The 22,392-nt window shown below is 43.8% G+C and overlaps 1 protein-coding gene across 1 annotated transcript in view; it reads left to right on the top strand.

Annotated features, from left to right (window-relative positions):
* Positions 1-17,369, top strand: part of LOC141071915 (TBC1 domain family member 24-like) — a 35,861-nt gene extending 18,492 nt beyond the window's left edge. The window contains exons 4-7 of the mRNA XM_073559661.1: positions 11,218-11,281; positions 14,115-14,213; positions 14,461-14,773; positions 15,544-17,369. Coding sequence (XP_073415762.1) covers positions 11,218-11,281; positions 14,115-14,213; positions 14,461-14,773; positions 15,544-15,689 — 622 coding nt within the window. The 3' untranslated portion in view covers positions 15,690-17,369. The remainder of the gene's footprint in view (positions 1-11,217; positions 11,282-14,114; positions 14,214-14,460; positions 14,774-15,543) is intronic.
* Positions 17,370-22,392: the final 5,023 nt, after the last annotated feature.

The raw sequence follows: 22,392 nt of genomic DNA, 5'->3' as shown, positions 1-22,392 counted from the left end.
AGTACTACATCTGGGCAATAAAAATGAAAAAAGCATATACAGAATGGGAGGAATAGGGCTAAGCAACAGCACATGTGAAAAAGACTTGGGTATACTAATAGATCACAGACTGAATATGAGTCAACAGTGTGATGCAGCAGCAAAAAAGGCAAATGCAATTCTAGGATGTATTAACAGAAGCATACAGTCTAGATCACGTGAAGTCATTATTGCCCTCTACTCCTCTTTGGTCAGACCTCATCTGGAATATTGTGTCCAGTTTTGGGCACCACATTTTAAAAAAGACATCAACAAACTGGAGCAAGTTCAGAAAAGATCGACCAGAATGGTGACCGGTCTGCAAACCCTGTCTTATGAGGAAAGGTTGCAGGATTTGGGAATGTTTAGCTTGCAAAAGAGAAGACTGAGAGGAGACTTAATAGCTGTCTACAAATATCTAAAGGGCTGTCACATTGTAGAAGGATCATCTTTATTCTCATTTGCACAAGGAAAGACTAGAAGCAATGGAATGAAACTAAATGGGAGGAGACACAGATTAGATATTAGATAAAACTTTTTGACAGTTAGAGTGATCAATGAGTGGAACAGGCTGCCACGAGAAGTGGCGAGTTCTCCTTCAATGGAAGTCTTCAAACAGAGGCTGGACAGACATCTGACTGGGATGATTTAGCGAATCCTGCTTTGAGCAGGGGGTTGGACCAGATGGCCCACAAGGTCCCTTCCAACTCTACGATTCTATGATTCTATGATTCTAGACGGGAAGTGTTTATTGAGAGTTGGTGGTCGTTTAAACAAGGCTAAATTGGATGAGGCAGAAAAGAATCCTCTAATTATTCCTAGTCATCACCATATCACCACTTTACTAATACGACATTACCATGAAAAAATCAAACATCAAGGCAGACACTTCACTGAAGGAGCCTTAAGAGCTGCAGGCTTCTGGATTGTGGGAGCAAAGAGACCGATTTCCCATTTAATTCATCATTGTGTTCAGTGTCGTAAGACAAGAGGAAAACTGCAACAACAACAGATGTCTGATTTGCCTGCCGATAGGACAAGCACAGAGCCTCCATTTACCTATGTTGGCTTGGACGTTTTTGGCCCATGGGCAGTCGCTGCACGTCGTACCAGAGGCGGACATGCAGAAAGTAAACGTTGGGCAGTGTTGTTCACGTGCATGAGTGTACGAGCAATACACGTAGAAGTGATAGAGTCTATGGATTCCTCCAGTTTCATCAATGCCCTAAGACGATTCTTCTCCATCAGAGGACCAGTAAAACAATTAAGATCTGATTGTGGAACAAACTTTGTAGGGGCCTGTCGAGAACTACAACTGAACTCAACACCAGTCCAGAACTTCTTGACAACCTATGGCTGTACATGGGTCTTCAATCCTCCTCATGCTTCCCATATGGGCGGATCATGGGAAAGAATGATAGGCATTACTCGTCGGATACTGGAATCTATGCTGATGGACTCAAATCTTTCAAGACTCACTCACGAGACCTTGACCACTTTCTTAGCAGAAGTCTCTGCTATAGTAAACTCAAGACCCCTTGTACCCATATCTATGGATCCAGAATCTCCTACTATTCTCACTCCGGCAACTTTCCTCACCCAGAAACTTGGAACTATTCCTAACCCGCCTGAAGAATCTGTGTCCGGAGACAAATATCAGAAATGTATATTTGTGTGATTCACCGCGCTATGCTGAGCAGATGTATACAAAAAAAAAAAAGGGGGAAATAAATACTTAACAGCAGTTATACGTACTTACTTAAAAATGAAGTTGTTGTAGAATATTCTGTGTAAGATGAGATGTCTACGTGGTAAGTAGTTTGCAGGTTATCTGATGGTAGAGATCTCGTTTTTGATAGCTGCTGATGCTATTGGAACAATGATATATTAAGGTACCAATAAAACATACAAAAGGTCACACCACTCCTTGCATGTCCACCATACTCACTGGTTGTATCTTAACGTTTATATTCTCTTCGGAGTGTTCCCTTTATGGTGGATCAATTGATAAAATACTAAATATGAAGAGAATTTCAATTACTAACAGTGACCACAACCTTGATATTAAGTCCCAGTTCCTGGGGTACATATGCACTTACTTGTGCTAGATTTGTTATGCTACCCAGGTGTAAATCCTGATTGACTCTCTATAATGGTCCTTGTTGGCTTTATTTAGAGCCGGTGCAGGGACGATATCCACTGTTGAAAAAATGACAAAGTGCTGGGTAAGGAGGGATCCACTAAACCCACAAATAGTGCTAGCGTTCCAGTAGCCAGTTAGTCCTGGTAGGACTTCTATGCACTTACTTCTGGTAATTGCTCTGTCACAGTCTGGCTGAGGCAGCTGCTGCTGATAGAGTGATAAGCGATGCAGTGTAAGGAGGGATCCACTAGACCCCCTAATTATGCTAGCATTCCAATAATCAGTTAGTCCTAATAGGACTTCTATGCACTTACTTCTGGTGATTGCTCTGGCGCAATCTGGCTGAGACAGTGGCTGAGGCAGCGGCTCTGGCTGAGGCAGCGGCTGCTGATGGAGCGATAAGCTATGCAGCGTGTAGTAGGGGAGCGGGTAGACGCAAGCACCTCGTGTACTCCGGCCGGAATGACGAGGACGCGGCGAGAGTGGGGGGGGCGGAGCTACTGTGACGTCACAGGCAGGGAGGAGGACGGGTGCACGAGAGGCACAAACCAACCAACGCGTTTCGAGGGGGGCTTCCCTCTTCGTCAGGGCAGGGAGGAGGACGGGTGCACGAGAGGCACAAACCAACGCGTTTCGAGGGGGGCTTCCCTCTTCGTCACAAGCAGGGAGGAGGACGGGTGCACGAGAGGCACAAACCAACCAACGCGTTTCGAGGGGGGCTTCCCTCTTCGTCACAGGCAGGGAGGAGGACTGCTGCACGAGAGGCACAAACCAACCAACGCGTTTCGAGGGGGGCTTCCCTCTTCGTCAGGGCTAATTAGCCCTGACGAAGAGGGAAGCCCCCCTCGAAACGCGTTGGTTGGTTTGTGCCTCTCGTGCACCCGTCCTCCTCCCTGCCTGTGACGTCACAGTAGCTCCGCCCCCCACTCTCGCCGCGTCCTCGTCATTACTTCCGGCCGGAGTACACGAGGTGCTGGCGTCTACCCGCTCCCCTACTACACGCTGCATAGCTTATCGCTCCATCAGCAGCCGCTGCCTCAGCCAGAGCCACTGCCTCAGCCAGATAGAAGTCCTATTAGGACTGATTATTGGAATGCTAGCATAATTAGGGTGTCTAGTGGATCCCTCCTTACACTGCATCACTTATCACTCTATCAGCAGCTGCTGCCTCAGCCAGACTGCGCCAGAGCAATCACCAGAAGTAAGTGCATAGAAGTCCTATTAGGACTAACTGATTACTGGAATGCTAGCATAATTAGGGGGTCTAGTGGATCCCTCCTTACACTGCATCGCTTATCACTCGATCAGCAGCAGATGCCTCAGCCAGACTGCGACAGAGCAATTACCAGAAGTAAGTGCATAGAAGTCCTACCAGGACTAACTGGCTATTGGAACGCTAGCACTATTTGTGGGGTTAGTGGATCCCTCCTTACCCAGCACTTTGTCATTTTTTCAACAGTGGATATCGTCCCTGCACCGGCTCTAAATAAAGCCAACAAAGACCATTATAGAGAGTCAATCAGGATTTACACCTGGTAGCATAACAAATCTAGCACAAGTAAGTGCATATGTACCCCAGGAACTGGGACTTAATATCAAGGTTGTGGTCACTGTTAGTAATTGAAATTCTCTTCATATTTAGTATTTTATCAATTGATCCACCATAAAGGGAACACTCCGAAGAGAATATAAACTTTAAGATACAACCAGTGAGTATGGTGGACATGCAAGGAGTGGTGTGACCTTTTGTATGTTTTATTGGTACCTTAATATATCATTGTTCCAATAGCATCAGCAGCTATCAAAATCAAGATCTCTACCATCAGATAACCTGCAAACTACTTACCACGTAGACATCTCAACTAACACAGAATATTCTACAACAACTTCATTTTTAAGTAAGTACGTATAACTGCTGTTAAGTATTTATTTCCCCCTTTTTTTTTTTGTATACATCTGCTCAGCATAGCGCGGTGAATCACACAAATACACGGTTCGCTCAGACTTTATAACAGGAGCCGACACAGTCCTGTTTCTTCACCAGCTGCATCTGAGTTTTTTGGATAGGTAGCGCCCGTGTTACTTTACCGTAATTAAATATCAGAAATGGTGGAAGCATGTGCAACATCTGGCTAATTGTTTCTGGAAAAGATGGAAGAAGGAGTACCTGACACTCCTCCAAAAACGAAGAAAATGTCAACAAGTAAAGCCAAATTTACAAGTAGGAGACATTGTCCTCATGAAAGACCAGAAGGAGGAAAGAAACGCATGGCCTATGGGACTTATATCTAAAACCTTTCCAAGTGACGATAGCAAGGTACGCAAGGTAGAGGTGACAGTTGCTAAGCAAGGTGACCCCAAATTCTTCATTAGGCCTATATCAGACATTGTCTTACTCATACCGGTTGAGGATTGATTATCCATCCAATCAGTAGGAATTCTTTCAAGGAACTTAGACCTTTGGATTACAAATGGGTTAGAGACAGTTTGGCCTAGCGCGGCTACTACAATCCGAAGATGGGTTATCCTTTGGATTACTTCAGGAACTCGTTATAGACATTCATCTATCTTGTTAAACAATATTTTATTGTCGCATTGCATGCATTGTTTTTTTGCATCTTACAGGTTGAGGTATCTCTCCATGTACTTCAGGTAAACACTCCAATTCGAGATTGTTGATATATGAAATCCAAGGATTTCAGACGGGGAGTGTGCTGTTTCAGTTTATTCAGATAGATTTTCAGCCATACATGGACATTTAGGTAATGGTATATACTTGGTTTATCATCTATTGTATTTGTTATACTTTGCTGCCATCTACTGGCCATTGCTGTATTACACTGTAATATTTTGTTATGGTACTTTCCCATAATACCTCTCTGCCTCTAGCTCCTCCTATCTTTTTCGTGCTGTTTCCTGTTTTGTACTCTGGCCATCTTGTAACACACATGCGCTGCAGAGCTGGAGAAAGGATTCTCTTGTTACCTCCAACCTTGAGCTCCTATCATCTCTAATCTGGTGCTTCTATAACAGCTCTAACCTACAGTCCTCACTCCTACCTCATCTCCATTTCTTCATCTTCCTTGACATCTCATCTCATCAAGGTACTGTAATAAAGCCTGTTGAATTCATCACTGCATCATCCTTCAGGACCACCACGTGCCGCTGATAGGGATTGGGAGCACAGGCTGGCGAGTAATGCTATCCGCCATTGTTTATATAGAGATTCGTGTTCACATCCCTCAGACACATCTCATCCACATATATCGGTGGCAGAATAACACCCCTGCAATTGTCAGATAATGCTCAGTTTCTTCCTGAAAATGATTGCAAACACAAATTCTTTGTTATTATTATCTTCATTTGTCTTAAATGAAAAAACACTAAAAGAATTGTCCAAAAGCCAAATTGGATATAATTCCACACCAAACATAAAAAAAGAGGGTGGACAAATGTATTGGCACTGTTCGAAAAATCATGTGATGCTTCTCTAATTTGTGTAATTAACAGCACCTGTAACTTACCTGTGGCACCTAACAGGTGTTGGAAATAACTAAATCACACTTGCAGCCAGTTGACATGGATTAAAGTTGACTCAACCTCTGTCCTGTGTCCTTGTGTGTACCACATTGAGCATGGAGAAAAGAAAGAAGACCAAAGAACTGTCTGACGACTTGAGAAACCAAATTGTGAGGAAGCATGAGCAATCTCAAGTCTACAAGTCCATCTCCAAAGACCTGAATGTTCCTGTGTCTACCGTGCGCAGTGTCATCAAGAAGTTTAACCCCTTACCTACATTGGACGTAATATTCCGTCCATGTGACCCTGGCCCTAATTCCCATGGACGGAATATTACGTCATAACAATCAGCGGCGCCCAAGTGGTGAGCGCCGCTGATCGCGGCCGGGTGTCAGCTGATTATCACAGCTGACACCCGGCACAATGTGTCAGGGCGGTCACGGACCTCCCCCGACACGTTAACCCCTTGCACACTGTGATCAAACACAATCGCGGTGTACCGGGGGTTAAAGGGAAGCATCGGTAGGGAGGGGGCTCCCTCCGTGCTTCCCTGAGCCCCCCACAGCAGCGCAATGTGCAGCGCTGCTGCGGGGGTCTCTTTCCCTACAGGTTTCCGGATCCAAGATGGCGACGGGGACCTTCGGGGGACTGTAGGGAGCTGACTTCCTCAGTGCCTGCAAAGCGCAGGCATGAGGAAGTCTGCATCTATGCCTGTGACAGATTGCTGATTTGTCACAGTGATCTGTGATGTGACAGATCAGCGATGTCCCCCCTGGGACAACCTAATAAAGTAAAAAAAAAAAAAAAGTGTAAAAATAATTTTTCAAAAATCGCTAAATAAATTAGAAAAAAAAAATATTCCCAAATAAATTCATTTTTTTGGAAATAAAAAAAACAAAACAATAAAAGTACACATATTTGATATCGCCGCATCCGTAACGACCTGCCCTATAAAACCGTCCCATTAGACAACCCCTTTAGCGAACCGCTTAAAAATTAAAAATAAAAAACGAAGCAAAAAATAATGATTTATTATCATACCGCCAAACAAAAAGTGCAATAACGCGTGATCAAAAAGACGCATATAAATATCCATGGTACCGCTGAAAACGTCATCTTGTCCCGCAAAAAACGAGCCACCATACAGCGTCATCAGCGAAAAAATAAAAAAAGTTATAGCTCACAGAATAAAGCAATGCAAAAATAATTATTTTTTATATAAAATAGTTTTCATTGCATAAAACCGCCAAAACATAAAAAAACGACATAAATGAGGTATCGCTGTAACCGTACCGACCCGAAGAATAAAACAGTCTTATCAATTTCACCGCAAGCGGAACGGTGTAAACGCACCCCCCAAAAGAAATTCATGAAACGCTGGTTTTTGTTCATTCTGCGTCCCAAATATCGGAATAAAAAGCGATCAAAAAAGTCACATGCCCGAAAATGGTACCAATAAAAACGTCAACTCGTCCCACAAAAAATAAGACCTCACATGACTCAGTGGGTCAAAATACGGAAAAATTATAGTTCTCAATATGTGGTGATGCAAAAACTATTTTTACAATAAAAAGTGTCTTTTAGTGTGTGACAGCTGCCAAATATAAAAACCGCCATAAATAGTAAATCAAACCCCCCCATTATCACCCCCTTAGTTAGGGAAAAATAATAAAAATTAAAAGAAAATGTATTTATTTCCATTTTCCCATTAGGGCTAGGGTTAGGGCTAGGGTTAAGGTTAGGGCTAGGGTTAAAGTTAGGGCTAGGGATGTGTTGGGGTTAGGATTGGAGTTAGACTTGGGGGGGGGGGTTTCCACTGTTTGGGCACATCATGTGCTCTCCAAATCCAACATGGCGTCGGATCTCAATTCCAGCCAATTCTGCGTTGAAAATGTCAAATGGTGCTCCTTCCCTTCCCAGCTCTGCCATGCGCCCAAACAGTGTTTTACCCCCACATATAGCGTATCAGCCTACTCAGAACAAATTGCAAAACAACTTTTGGGGTCCAATTTTTCCAGTTACCCTTAGGAAAATAAAAAATTGGGGCAAAAATATCACTTTTGTGGAAAAAAAGGATTTTTTTATTTTCACGCCCAGGCATTATAAACTTTTGTGAAGCCCTTGGGGGTTCAAAGTGCTCACCACACATCTAGATAAGTTCCTTAGGGGATCTAGTTTCCAAAATGGGGTCACTTGTGCGGGGTTTCCACTGTTTTGGTACATCAGGGGTTTTCCAATCGCGACATGGTGTCCGATCTCAATTCCAACCAAAAACGTCAAATGGCGCTGCTTCCCTTCCGAGCTCTGCCATGCGCCCAAATAGTGGTTTACCCCCACATGTGGGGTATCAGCGTACTCAGGACAAATTGCACAATAACTTTTAGGGTCCTGTTACCCTTGGGAAAATAAAAATTGGGGTGTGAAAAGATCATTTTTGTGGAAAAAGTATGATTTTTTTAATTGTACCGCTGTACGTTTTAATCTTTCCAAAATGGGGTCACTTGTGGGGGGTTTCCACTGTTTAGGTACATCAGGGGCTCTCCAAACCCGACATGGCGTCCGATGTGAATTCCAGTCAATTTTGCATTGTAAAAGTCAAACGGCGCTCCTTCCCTTCTGAGCTCTGCCATGCGCCGAAATAGTGGTTCCCCCCACATATCAGGTATCAGCGTACTCAGGACAAATTGCACAATAACTTTTGCAGTCCAATTTCTCCTGTTACCCTTGGTAAAATAAAAAAAATTGAACCTGAAGTATTTTTTTTGTGAAAAAAGTTAAATGTTCATTTTTTTTTTAAATAATCAAAAAATTCCTGTGGCACACCTAAAGGGTTAATAAACTTCTTGAATGTGGTTTTGAGCACCTTAAGGGCTGCAGTTTTTAGAATGGTGTCACTTTTGGGTATTTTCTATCATATAGACCCCTCAAAGTGGCTTCAAATGTGATGTGGTCCGTAAAAATAAAATGGTGTTGCAAAAATGAGAAATCGCTGGTCAATTTTTAACCCTTATAACTTCCTAACAAAAAAAAATTTTGGTTCCAAAATTGTGCTGATGTAAAGTAAACATGTGGGAAATGTTACTTATCAAGTTTTTTGTGTGCTGTATCTCTGTGATTTAAGGGCATAAAAATTCAAAGTTGGAAAATTGCAAAATTTTACAAATTTTCGCCAAATTTCCATTTTTTCACAAATAAACGCAAGTTATTTGAATGAAATTTTACCACTAACATGAAGTACAATATGTCACGAGAAAACCTTGTCAGAATCACCGGGATCCATGGAAGCGTTTCAGAGTTATTACCTCATAAAGGGACAGTGTTCAGAATTGTAAAAATTGGCCCGGGAGTTAACGTGCAAACCACCCTTGGTAGTGAAGGGGGTTAAAGCCCATGGCACTGTGGCTAACCTCCCTCGATGTGGACGGAAAAGAAAAATTGACAAGAGATTTCAACGCAAGATTGTGCGGATGTTGGATAAAGAACCTCGACTAACATCCATACAAGTTCAAGCTGCCCTGCAGTCCGAGGGTACAACAGTGTCAACCCGTACTATCCATCGGCATCTGAATGAAAAGGGACTGTATGGTAGGAGACCCAGGAAGACCCCACTTCTTACCCCGAGACATAAAAAAGCCAGGCTGGAGTTTGCCAAAACTTACCTGAAAAAGCCTAAAACGTTTTGGAAGAATGTTCTCTGGTCAGATGAGACAAAAGTAGAGCTTTTTGGGCAAAGGCATCAACTGATGTTTTGGGGTTGCTTTGCTGCCTCTGGCACTGGACTGCTTGACCGTGTGCATGGCATTATGAAGTCTGAAGACTACCAGCAAATTTTGCAGCATAATGTAGGGCCCAGTGTGAGAAAGCTGGGTCTTCCTCAGAGGTCATGGGTATTCCAGCAGACAGTATCACACAGAATAGGATTAGATACACAGCTCAGCAGTCAGTATCACACAGAATAGTATTAGATACACGGCTCAGCAGTCAGTATCACACAGGATAGGATTAGATACACGGCTCAGCAGACAGTATCACACAGAATAGGATTAGATACACGGCTCAGCAGTCAGTATCACACAGGATAGGATTAGATGCACAGTTTTTATGTGCAATATAATCATTATAATTTGTTATAACTAACCACAGTTGGTTACTATTCCCAGGCAACGCCGGGCTCTTCAGCTAGTATTATACTATACACCACTAGAGGGAGCTCACATTTATTTATTGAACTTGATAACTACTGTCTAAATCTGTGAGCTCCCCCTAGTGGTGGCTGCCAGTAGTCAATATAAGAGGGTCAGGGCTAGCAGGAGAACACTCAGTGCTGGCATTTCTTCTGGTCCTGCTTCTGTGGTAGGAATGTCTTACCCTAACCCATTCCAGACATGTGATGTAGGGGCTGAGCTGTGTTATACAGCTGGCACCAGCCTCTAACTGCAAAGTCAGTTCTGGATGCAATAGCTTAACCATTTAGATGCTGCATTTAATAGTAACTGCGGCATTTAGATGGTTAATGAAGGTTGGACCCTCTGTAATTTCATTAGTACATGTGATGAAATTGAGGGGGGTAGAATGGGGTGTCATAGCTTTTAGGAGCTTAATAAGGATCCCTAAAAAAAAAATAAAGTCACACCTGGTGTGAGCTGAACTAATTAAAATACCACAAAAAAAAAAATCTAGCATTGCCTAACTCTCTAAAAAAAATGCATGTACCCCAAAATGGTAGGCATAAAAATGACAGCTCAATTGACAGAAAAGTAAAGAATATGGCAACACAAACTAAAACTTTAATTTTGACTTTAAAGGGTTAATTTCATCTATGTAGATATAAATTGCTGGATAGTTCTCCAATAATCAAACACTTTTGCAATTTACTGCTTATTAACATTTGCAGCCGTTCAAGATATTAACACTTTTGTTTACATCTCAGTGCCTAGGAGACCAACCACCGCTGTTGTATAGCTTGTAAGCACAGAGCTGCTGCTGGCCGGGATTAGGAGGTAACAGCGCGCTGCAGCGTTCCAGGCCTGCTGCAAAATAGCACTTACAAGCCCAATAGAAAAGAATATAAAAGCACTGTACCTGTGCTACTGTCTAGGAGCAGTGGTCGGTCTCCGCGGCAACAAGCTGTAAACAGAAAAGTTTTAATATCTCAAGAACGGATAACAATTTTAATAAGCAGTAAATTGCAAAATGTCTTGTATTTATAAGCTCTATCCAACAATACCCATTTATGAAGATATGAAAAACTTTGATATTTTTTTTTTTTTTTTTTTTAATAGCCAATGACCAGCTACATAAAGTTCACATGGGAGAAGTAAAGAAAGAATGGAAGTTGGGGCTGGACTTTGTAAGCAGAAAGGATATGCTTAAAACCTTAAATGTTGCCTACTTTAGAAATGTGGTGGGTCCCTTTAAGAGGATCATTATGTAATTTGTCAAACTTGTAAAAAATCACAGCTTCTCCTATTATTTTTTTGGAATGCTTTACCTGCAAATGCAGATTCTAGATCTAATGACATTGCCTCTGATTGCAGATTTTACTCACATTGTGAAGGGATGGAGCCCACGGTCCTTCTCATCAAGACAACTGCAAAAGAGGTAGAAAACCTTTGATTTTTCCATCATAAAAACAGCTACCGGTATATGCTTTCTGGACAAGATGTCATTTTCCGGCAGAAGTCACTTGAAAAACCTATAAAAATGTAGAAAAGAATATCCATTTCAATGTAAGAATTCACATTCAGGCTTTAGAGCGTCTTCTAATCGCTTCAGATTTCTAAAAACGGCAAGGGGGGGGGGGGTAAAAGAAGTGATGTCCATTTTTCTGGCATTTTCTGCTCAGAATAGGCTCTCTAATATGCACGTCAATGGTAAAATTCAAAAGACAACCGGACATTTTTTGGAGCGTTTTGGCTTAAAAAAATGCTAGCGGTTTCTTCATTATGCAATGGAATGGAAAAACACAACAGTAACATAGTAACATAGTTATTAAGGTTGAAGGGAGACTTTAAGTCCATCTAGTTCAACCCATATCCTATCCTAACTTCCCCTAACATGTTGATCCAGAGGAAGGCAAAAAAAACCCATGTGACAACAGTAAGCTTCACATTGGGGAAAAAAATTCCTTCCCGACTCCACATACGGCAATCAGACTAGCTCCCTGGATCAACGCAATATTAAGGAGACTAGTGTATATACCCTGTAATATTATACTTTTCAAGAAAGGCATCCAGTCCCTTCTTAAATTTTAGTAGTGAATCACTCATTACAACATCATATGGCAGAGAGTTCCATAGTCTCACTGCTCTTACAGTAAAGAATCCGCGTCTGTGAGTATGCTTAAACCTTCTTTCCTCCAGACGTAGAGGATGCCCCCTTGTCCCCGTCATAGGTCTAAGAGTAAAAAGATCATTAGAAAGGTCTTTGTATTGTCCCCGCATATATTTATACATTGTAATAAGATCACCCCTAAGCCTTCAATTCTCCAAACTAAATAACCCCAAGTGTAATAACCTGTCTCGGTATTGCAGACCCCCTAGTTCCCTAATAACCTTGGTCGCTCTTCTCTGCACCCGCTCCAGTTCAGCTATGTCTTTCTTATACACCGGAGACCAGAACTGTACACAGTATTCTAAGTGTGGTCGCACTAGTGACTTATATAGAGGTAAAATTATGTTCTCCTCATGAGCATCTATGCCTCTTTTAATGCATCCCATTATTTTATTTGCCTTTGCAGCAGCTGCTTGACTCTGGCCACTAAATGTGAGTTTGTCGTCCACCCATACACCCAGGTCTTTTTCAGTGACTGTTTTGCCCAGTGTTTTACAATTAAGCACATAATTATACAACTTGTTCATTCTACCCAAGTGCATGACCTTACATTTTTCCCAATTAAAGCTCATTTGCCATTTATCAGTCCAAGCTTCTAGTTTACATAAATCCTCCTGTAATATAAAATTGTCCTCCTCTGTATTAATTACCCTGCAGAGTTTAGTGTCATCTGCAAATATTGAAATTCTACTCTCTATGCCCCCTACAAGGTCATTAATAAATATGTTAAAAAGAAGTGGGCCCAAAACTGACCCTTGTGGTACCCCACTGCTAACCGTGACCCAGTCCGAGTGTGCTCCATTAATAACAACCCTTTGTTTCCTATCCCTGAGCCAGCTCTTAACCCACCTACACATATTTTCCCCTATCCCCATTGTTCTCATTTTATGTATCAACCTTTTGTGTGGCACCGTATCAAAAGCTTTTGAAAAGTCCATGTACACCACGTCCACTGCATTCCCTTGGTCCAGTCCGGAACTTACCTCTTCATAAAAGCTTATCAGATTAGTCTGACAGGAACGGTCTCTTGTAAACCCATGTTGATATTGGGTCATAAGGTTATTCTTCTCCAGATACTCCAGTATAGTATCTCTTAGAAAACCCTCCAGGATTTTACCCACAGTTGAGGTTAAACTTACTGGCCTATAATTTCCAAGTTCAGTTTTTGTCCCCTTTTTGAATATTGGCACCACATTTGCTATACGCCAGTCCTGTGGTACAGACCCTGTTATTATGGAATCTTTAAAGATTAAAAATAGTGGTCTATCTATGACTGTGCTTAATTCCTGCAGTACTCGGGGGTGTATCCCATCCGGGCCCGGGGATTTGTCAATTTTAGTGATTTGTAGACGCCGCCGTACTTCCTGCTGGGTTAAGCAGGTGACATTTAATGGAGAATTTTTATCCCTGATCATGTTATCCGTCATGGGATTTTCTTGTGTAAATACTGTTGAAAAAAAGTCATTTAGCATATTGGCTTTTTCCTCATCCTCATCCACCATTTCACCCAGACTATTTTTAAGGGGACCAACACTATCATTTTTTAGCTTCTTACTATTTATGTAGTTAAAGAATATTTTGGGATTATTTTTACTTTCTCTGGCAATGAGTCTCTCTGTCTCAATCTTTGCTGTCAGAAAAAAAAAAAAAAAAAAAAAACACAACTCAAAAGAGTTTCCTAAAGAGTCCTGCTTGACAAAACGCGTGGGATTCTTCTGATTTTAAATGACTTTGTGTGCACAAAGCCATGGAATAAAAAACTGGAGATAGTTTCATTCTCTTTTTCACCTCCAGGACTATTGGGAGGTCAACAGTCATCAAAATCTTAAATGACAGTATAAGTGATAGTCTACAAAATTGATCATTGTGCCAAAATTCTGAAAAGTCAAAAATTAAAACCTACTCCTCCGATGAGCAGCTGCGGATTTGGCTCAACAATTTCTAGACATTTTCTGGTTTAAAGCTTGTTGATATGTTTCCCAATTTTCCAGGACTGTGGTCTGCTCAAGTGCAAAACCTAAACTGGAACCCTCGATCTAAGCGTCGGTGATTACAGAGCCGCCATATATAATAATGTCTCTCTCCCTCCTCTCCTCCTTAGGTATGTGGTGCCTACCTCTCCACCGACTGGAATGAACGAAAGAAAAGCTGCGGACAGGTGTCATCATTTTTTGGAACCGGGGAATGCTTTGTGTTTACCGTGAGTGATCAGCCCTTTAAAATTAAATGATGGGGTATTCCCCACTCCAAAAAAGTTTTCCCCTATTCATAGGGGCTTTCTATGGCAGTCCCATAGGTATTATTCTCAGTTATCCCAAAATCAAGCTCTCCGGAGGTCTAAGGGGTCGGACCTTCAGCAATCAGCAATTTACCACTCATCCTATGGATAGGGGTAAACTTTTTGTTATAGAAATAAACCCTTAAAGACATATCTATTTTCTTTGCAGATTCGCCCGGACATGGAGAGGTATGAGTGGGTGGTGGTGAAGAAACCAGAAATGGTGAAGACTGCCCCACCTTCACCACGTTCCAGACCCCGATCTTACTCTCATGGAGCCCGACTCTCACCAACCCCCCGACATCGATCTCTTACAATGACCTCAGCTCCCAGCAGTCCTTCCCAGTCTGCGAACTTCCTGACTGTCCCAGGAGAAGGAATCCCAAACCGCTTATCTCCGTTCCTTGCTGTCCGACATTTCCAGCTACCGTCCAAAACCGCCTCCATGTTTATGTCCGGAAACAGCCAAGGCTTTATAATAGGTAAGACAGGACTTCTAATAAATCTGATGGATCGCATTGCTGAAAGTCCTTTTTTTTCTTACAGGGCTTCTTCAAATAAATGTTGTTCAATCACAGTATAATTAGAAGTTCTGTAACTTTCTAATATACTTTGGCTCTGATTCATCATTGCCGTTTTTCCACTTTTCTGGAGTCTTTTCCTCCATTTTTTGTGGATCTAGTATTTGCCACTTGTTCTCTGTACATTTTGTGCCACTTTTTCAGTTGTCCTTCCCTTTTATGTCTTGTTTAATTATTTTTTCTTAGCAACTTTGCTTATCCAGATGTTTTAGGGAGATTCATGAAATGCTACTTTTTTTTTGTACAGTCCCCCCCTTTGGAATAAAAGTCTCCTGGGGAGTTTCAATTACACTAATTTTTGCAAGTTTAGTTTTTAAAAAAATAAAAATAAAAAAATGGTCAAAGTAAATGTCACTTATTGAAGAATTTTCCAGGGAAAATTCCTCCCCAAGAAAAAGGTGGTTGATACAGTAGCTGCAAACGGAGTAGCCCCACTGAATAGAAGTAATGCCCGTTCAGAACCACAGCAGTAAAAATCTGCGGCAGAAACCCCTTAGATTGCAGAGCGAGTGTGTGCTGGATTTACTCCGTGTGAACATACCCATAATTTACCATGGCTCCTGTTTTTATTCTTATAATGGTTACATTCACATTTCTTGCACATTTTTTTAATAAAAAAAAAAAAAAAAAAAAATCATGAAAAAATAAAAATCTGTGATATTTTGTTTCAGGGGGCGGTGGCGGACAGGCACTGTGTGTCGACGCTGACCTGAATAATGGGAGGACGGAGCACTGTGAAACCTTCGACAACCCACCACTGTGCGAAGAAAACTTTCATATACAGCATCTGGAAGTCTGGGGCTGCCAAAGCTCCTAAATCTGAAAAGAAAATGAACTCCCCAAGAAAGACAAACTGGTGTCCTTTAAATTGCATCTTTTCAGAGGACTGCCCAGGGTGGAAACATGCTTCTGTGGCGCCCCTGAGGCTCAGTCACCACAGAGGTACTGCACCTTCTCCTAAGGTGTAGTGCCCCACCACCTTAGTAAGTTGGGAGCTCCTTTCCACACTCCATCACTCGCATCCCACACAACAGGGTAGTTCTGCACAACCACATTGCGGCTCAGTGCTTAGAGAGTAGCAGAGCACCTCTGGTGGTTCCCTGCATGGAACACTGGATGTGCTGGGAGGTGGGTGGAGTTGAGATCCATATAAAAGGTTGGGAAGGTTTAGAATTACAGGTCAGTCTGAAGTCAGTCTGAGGGGAGTCTGGACAGTCAGTCAGGAGAGTCTGAGGACGGATCCGAGAGGAAGGAGATCCCTAGAAGAGGGAGAGAAGAAGGAGTGCTGCAGCTGCATCAGTGATCTGAGCCAGCTGGCACGGGAAAGGAACAAGAGAGAGAAAGATGTAGAACTGCCACCTAAGCTTCCATAGGAAAGAGAGACAAGTATGGAATGAAGGAGTAGAGAGGAGTTGTGCGTTGGAAGAGGAACCCTGCCTATAGGTTCTCAGCGCAAGGCTGGGGTCCGGTCCCCGAGGTTGTATGGACACTTATGGTTCTGCAGCAGATAGCGGTGGGGTAGTTGACTGTAAATGCACTACTCCCAACTTAGGCTCGGGGCACAACAGCAACTGAATAGAGAGCAAGGACTCCGGAGAAAGGGGTCCCCGACAGAGGCTACAGCTGTCTGCCATACGAGTAGAATTGCTAGGAACATCTGACAGGAGGAACTCCAGAGTACCACGGTACTGGAGAGCTTCACACTAAAAGGCGCATTGGCGGAGTCGTTCAGGAAAGGTACATGTTGGCGGAGTGTTGGAGAGGAGAGCCCTGACTTGCCCGGGAGGTTGGCCGAGTCTCTGCCCTGGAGGACATGTGGCGCCCCCAGGAGTATGGTCGCCACAGTGGCTTTGCCTTCCTCCAGGGAAGGGTAATGCCAGGCTTGGAGGCAATGATGGGTCTCTCTCGCAGTCAATCCATACATGCAACACAGTTCCACTCCAGGCCAGCAGGGGGAACTCTGAACCAGGATTAAGGGGAGGAGTGCCCTCTGAGGGCCAGGAGGAGGGGAGAGTAAGTTAGTCTGCTTAGGGTGAAGTGTGCAGACGTGTAGAGAGCTGTTGGAGGTTGAGCTAGGAAAGGAGAGCTCCCTCGCAGTGAGAGCGCCAGAACTGGAGCCTGGTCTCCACGGCTGTACGATACTAACGGTCCTACAGCAGATACCAGAGGAGTAGGAGGCTGTAAATGCCCTACTCCCATCTAAGACTTAAGGCACAACAGCAGCGTGGATAGAGAGCCAGGACTCAGAGAGATAGGAGTCCCCGAGAGAGGCTACAGCTGTCTGCCGTGCAAGTAAGGTTCTTGGGAACATCTGACAGGAGGAACTTCAGAGTAACTTAGTACTGGAGTGCTTCATTCAAACAAGCGTAAGGAAAGAGACTGCACAGCCCGTCTGCTGAGAGAGAATCCCTGAATTGCTTCCAGGCTAGCCTGCTCCGTTACCATCTGTAATCAGGACCCTGGACTGCAGTTATCAAGTAAAGTTACAGAAATTGCACCCCGCTGTGTCTTGTTTGCTTTCTACCTTCTCGGCACTGCTACATCCCCATGCCAACCACATCTACACTGTCCTTGGGACTATAGCTTCACCTGTGGGGAGCTATTACATCTTTGCTGCACCATACCATCAGTCCCAGCGGATCTGTCTGCAGCGTCGGCTTAACATCTCCCTTGCCGAGCACCACAGGTGGCGTCACGAACTATTACATTCCATTAACTACATTCCCCCCATTACTAGGGCGCCCAGGGCCACGGACCGGGTCACCGCTGCTGTGACACATTCCCCTGACACCGGCCTGGTACCGAGTACCCCACAGCCCTGGGAGGGCGACCCAACTTGGCGTCACGAACAGGATTACGGAGCCCGGTACCCCCCGGGTCCTGTGTGCCATAGACTGTTTGTGCAAGAAGACTGAGTGTGAAATTGGCGCCAATTGCCGCGCAGCTTGGCGCGCGCAGGAAGAAAGAGGCGGGCCTTCGTGGGCGTAGCCTGCCGCAGAGCGCAAAGAAGCGAAGTGTCGTGCGGGAAGAGAGGACAGCGCACAAGAGAAGGAGGAGCTGAGGCCTACAGCCTGGAGCGTCGGGCCTGTAAAGCGGCCGCCGGTGAGCTCCCATAACCCCCGGCCCAGGCTAACGTTAACTGGGGGGAGAGGATGTCCGTGCCCAACGGCGATGCAGCGGCAGGCGCCAGTGCCAACCCCACAGCACCGCCAGGTGGAGCGCCTGCCACAGCAGTCTCCATAATGCCGCTGTCTATGCCCTATATACCGGGAGCGGCCTGGCTACCGCAGTACTCGGGTGAGTCACATACCCTGAGTGAATTTAAAGAGAGACTGTGCAGTTTGTTTAAAGTATACCCTCTGTTTGAAAGCCAGAAAGTGAATATCCTGATTGGACAGCTAATGGGTGCAGCACAGAGAGAGGTAAAAGCCTGGCAGGACACTGATAAAGGGACTGTTGCAAAGATCCTGGCCAAGCTGAGGAGCACCTTTGACACTCGCAGTGCAGCTGAAATCAAGATGAGGTTCTTTGGCTGTAAACAGAAGGCGCAGGACAGTATCAGGGATTATGCTCTCAACCTGCAGGAGGCGCTGCGAGCCGTTAAGCAAGTTGATCCTGACAGTGTAAAGGAGCAAGATAAATTGTTAAAGGAGCAGTTCATTGAAGGACTCCTATCCAGTACCCACAGAGGACAGTTGCGTATTATAACCCTGCAAAACCCTGATCTGAACTTTGCTGATTTTAAGGACAGGGCTATTCGAGTACTGCAGGAGTCCACTGACAGCCGTCCAGCGCCCCCTAGGCACCCAGCGATCACCTACCATCAGGAAGCAACATCTTTTCCTTCCATCCCTGTGGAGGCTGATGCACAGACTCTGGATAAAGATTCAACTGAGGAGCTGCGTCTTCAGGTCCAGGAGTTGACCAAAGGAATGGCTGCACTTACTAAAACCGTGCAGTCCCTACAGGTGTCCTCCAAAGAAAAGATCCAGCTTGCTTGGACTATTACCGAGATGGTATAAGGGTCAGTTGACATTAGGTAGATCCCAAAGTGTCCCCTTGCTGAGACCTCCAGCAATCAGCTCTAATCTGGGAAAACTTGGAAGTAGAGTTGAGCGACTTTGGTAGGATCAGGTTTCATGAAACAAAATTTGTTTCAGATGAAACTGGTCCGACTAGGGCAAAAAAAGTCGGAGTTTCGTCCGAAACCCGACCCCAATGCAAGTCAATGGGGATTAAAAGTCAGCATTGAGTGGATGAATGTCATCCGCTCAATGCCGACTTTTATTTCCCATTGACTTGCATTGTTGTCAGGTTTCAGATGAAACACCGACTTTTTTTTGCCCTAGTCGGACCAGTTTCATCTGAAACAAATTTTGTTTCATGAAACCCGATCCGACCAAAGTCACTCAACTCTACTTGGAAGTGTTTAATTTTCCTGCAGGAGAAATGAATTATTACACAGTGCTCATTCATATCAATGGGTTGTCTTCATAATGCCCCGTTTAGTCAAAATAAAAAGGTTGGCTACTTTCATTAAAAAAAAAACTAAATTGCTGTATAACTACATATGTAATCCTTATTACTCCCACTGCTTAAACTTGTGATCTATGTAGAGGTCCCCCTGGCGCCCACTCCTAGACTGGATGATGGTGAGGGACACAAGGGTAATGCATCCTCTTTTGCGCAGGCAGTATACCCAAGGCTGACCCCGAGTACAAAACACTGCAATAGAACAGTACTGTAGTGTTTTCTTCAAGTGATCGCAGGTTCGGGTCCCCTAGGGGGACTCAAATAATGTAAAAAGCAATTAAAAATAAAGAAAATTAAAACAAAATGAAAGTTCATAACACTTCTTAATTCCGTAATGTAAATAAAATAAAAAAATAAAATTGGGTATCACTGCGTGTAACTGTCCAAATTAATTAAATATGTGGTGAGCTCCAAAATTAAAATAAAAAAAAAAATATCAAAATTATCAAATGGCTGTGTTTAAAAAAATTCTGCTTTCCTCAAAAGATGGAATAAAAAGTAATCAGAAGGTCCCCAAAATGCTAATGTTAAATATGACAGCTCATACCACAAAACAAAAGACCCCCGTACAACTCTAAAGACTCAAAAATAAAATAAAGTATAGCTCTTGGAAGTCAAGGAGAAGAGAAGCCTAATGTAACTCTTTCCAAGGTTCTGCATAAACCCGTAGCCGGCCTTGCATATATCCGATGTAGCCAAAAACGAGATGTGAACGGAGACAAAAGGGAAACCCACCATCAACATGTTTCAGTAGCGGCTCAGGCCCCTTCTGGTTCCCAAATTGACAGTTCCCCTGGAGGAAAATCCTCTTATGGCATAAACAACCATTTTATTCATAGTTATAGCTGATGGTTCCTGTTACAATGTCAGACACGATCATGGAGGACCGGTGGTTTCTGCCACAAAAAGTCAGACACCATCTGTAAAATAATGCGTATTCTTGTAAAATACTCAGGACTAGTTACCAGATAAAAATGTAGTGGTTTATTTGGATTCTTCCATCAAAGAAAAGATTATTACAGAAAAACATAAAAATAGGAAAGAGAGAGATTGTCCATTAATTCATAGCAAAAGCTTGTCACCTTCTTTCTCTGGGATTCCACATGGCAAATGGCCTCTGTCTCTTAGGCTTCTTCATAGTAAAGTTACATACCAGCTGTTCCGCTATGTCCGTGCAGAGATGACATCTTGCGTCGGTGTCTCATGATGGTGAGGGAAGGAGTGAGCAACCTCTACAGTGAGCCATGAATTATATACGTCTCTTAAAGCACGTGATCTCTGTATATATGGAGTTTGACATTTACCTCAAGCTAAACTTAAATATGTAGTGGAGCTGACATTCACCACTTGCTAAAATAGCACATGCAGTGTCAGTGGAAGGCAATGTCCAGTACAGAACTGAGTGTGATAAGAATACAACTCCATAACTAATATATAAATCGATAACTAATATAAATCCATAACTAATAATATTTAACACTATCGCAGGGGACCAATGGTTCCTAGCACAATGTGAGACACCATCGCAGGGGCTGATGGTTCCTACCACAATGTGAGACACAATCGCAGGGGACGATGGTTCCTAGCACAATGTGAGACACGATTCTGGGGTGCCGATGGTTCCTAGCACAATGTGAGACACAATTGCGGGGTGCCAATGGTTCCTAGCACAATGTGAGACACGATTGTGGGGTGCTGATGGTTCCGAATCCGATCACGATGTGAGACACAATTTCGGGGGCTGTCAGGAAATATGAAGTATTTCCTATTGTTCTAGTTATACATACAGTTCCCCATGTTGCTCCTACCTCAAGTTCGTTCGTGTCTTCTAACACTGAGCCTCTCAAGCTGCAGCCTCCTCTCCCTTCCTGTTGGAATGTCTACTCACCCTTCCCTACTGCTATACAAGCTGGTGTAATGCGAGACCCTGGTCTGGCTGGCTCAAACAGGAAGGAAAGGTTTGAGCACATGCTTTCTTTGTTCCTTCAAACCCAAATTTAATAACACAAAATAGTCATAGGAGCAGGACACCGGGGCCGGCGTTTGGGGCAGGCAGACCAGGCAGATGCCTGGGGCCCCCACCTACAAAGGGGGCCCCCTGCATCTGCAGCCCATTTATCATGTGCCCAGAGGGTGTACAGCAGTGAATAATGCTGTGCATTGCTCTGAAGTTTTAGAGTGTCTCTCGCAAAACCCCTTGAACCCCCCTGTCTCTTTCTCCATGCAGTCAGGTTAAAAGTTGAGAGTGAGGGGGAGGGGCCGATTACAGCACAGTGACAGCCAGGAAGATGCCTGAAGCTCTGTGTGTCTCCTCCTGAGTCCTGATCATGGCTGCTCCTAGCACTGTCCTGAGAATGGATATGCCTAAGTGAAGCCACAGAACCTGGTAAGAGCAGCAATAAGAGGTCAGAGTGCAGTGATTTACTCACTGTGGTCCTGGAGCTCTGTACTGATTGCTGCAGGATCAGGATTCACAGCCACATACAGCAGCGATCAGCATCAGCTCTGACCACGGTCACTAATCACTGCTTGTAATGTGACAGGGCGACCTCCTGTCACTAAAGTATAGGAGTAACCCCGGCACACTAATAACATGAAAGTAAAGTCTTCTCAACGACAGTCTTAAATTGTTGTGATTTTGATTGTGAAAAAAAAAGGGTGGTGTTACAATCCAAAAAAGGGTGGTGTTACAATCCAACGTTTCAGCTCTACATCTCGAGCTTTCATCAGGGATATGACTAGATCCTTGGTTTTGAGGTGTGTGTATAAGTGGTATAGGTTTGCCTTTGTAATCCAGCTGCTGGAACGGTACCTATAGTAACCACGATGTGTAGGGTCAGCACGTGACTCCCGTCCTTGTGTCCTAAATCTAGTCAGGCCTCCTCTACACCTCTATATATCAGTACTAGTACAGGTGTGCATTTGAATAAGCGTTTTTGGTGCATTTTTTTTGCTGCCAAAGCCGACTCTTGGCAGTAAAAACACTG

This window comes from Dendrobates tinctorius, unplaced genomic scaffold (genome assembly GCF_039654945.1).
Source record: "Dendrobates tinctorius isolate UK_male_01 unplaced genomic scaffold, ASM3965494v1 ptg000014l, whole genome shotgun sequence".
Lineage (NCBI taxonomy): Eukaryota > Metazoa > Chordata > Amphibia > Anura > Dendrobatidae > Dendrobates > Dendrobates tinctorius.
Note: the sequence above shows the minus strand (reverse complement) of the source record. Positions and strands in the feature narration are given on the sequence as shown.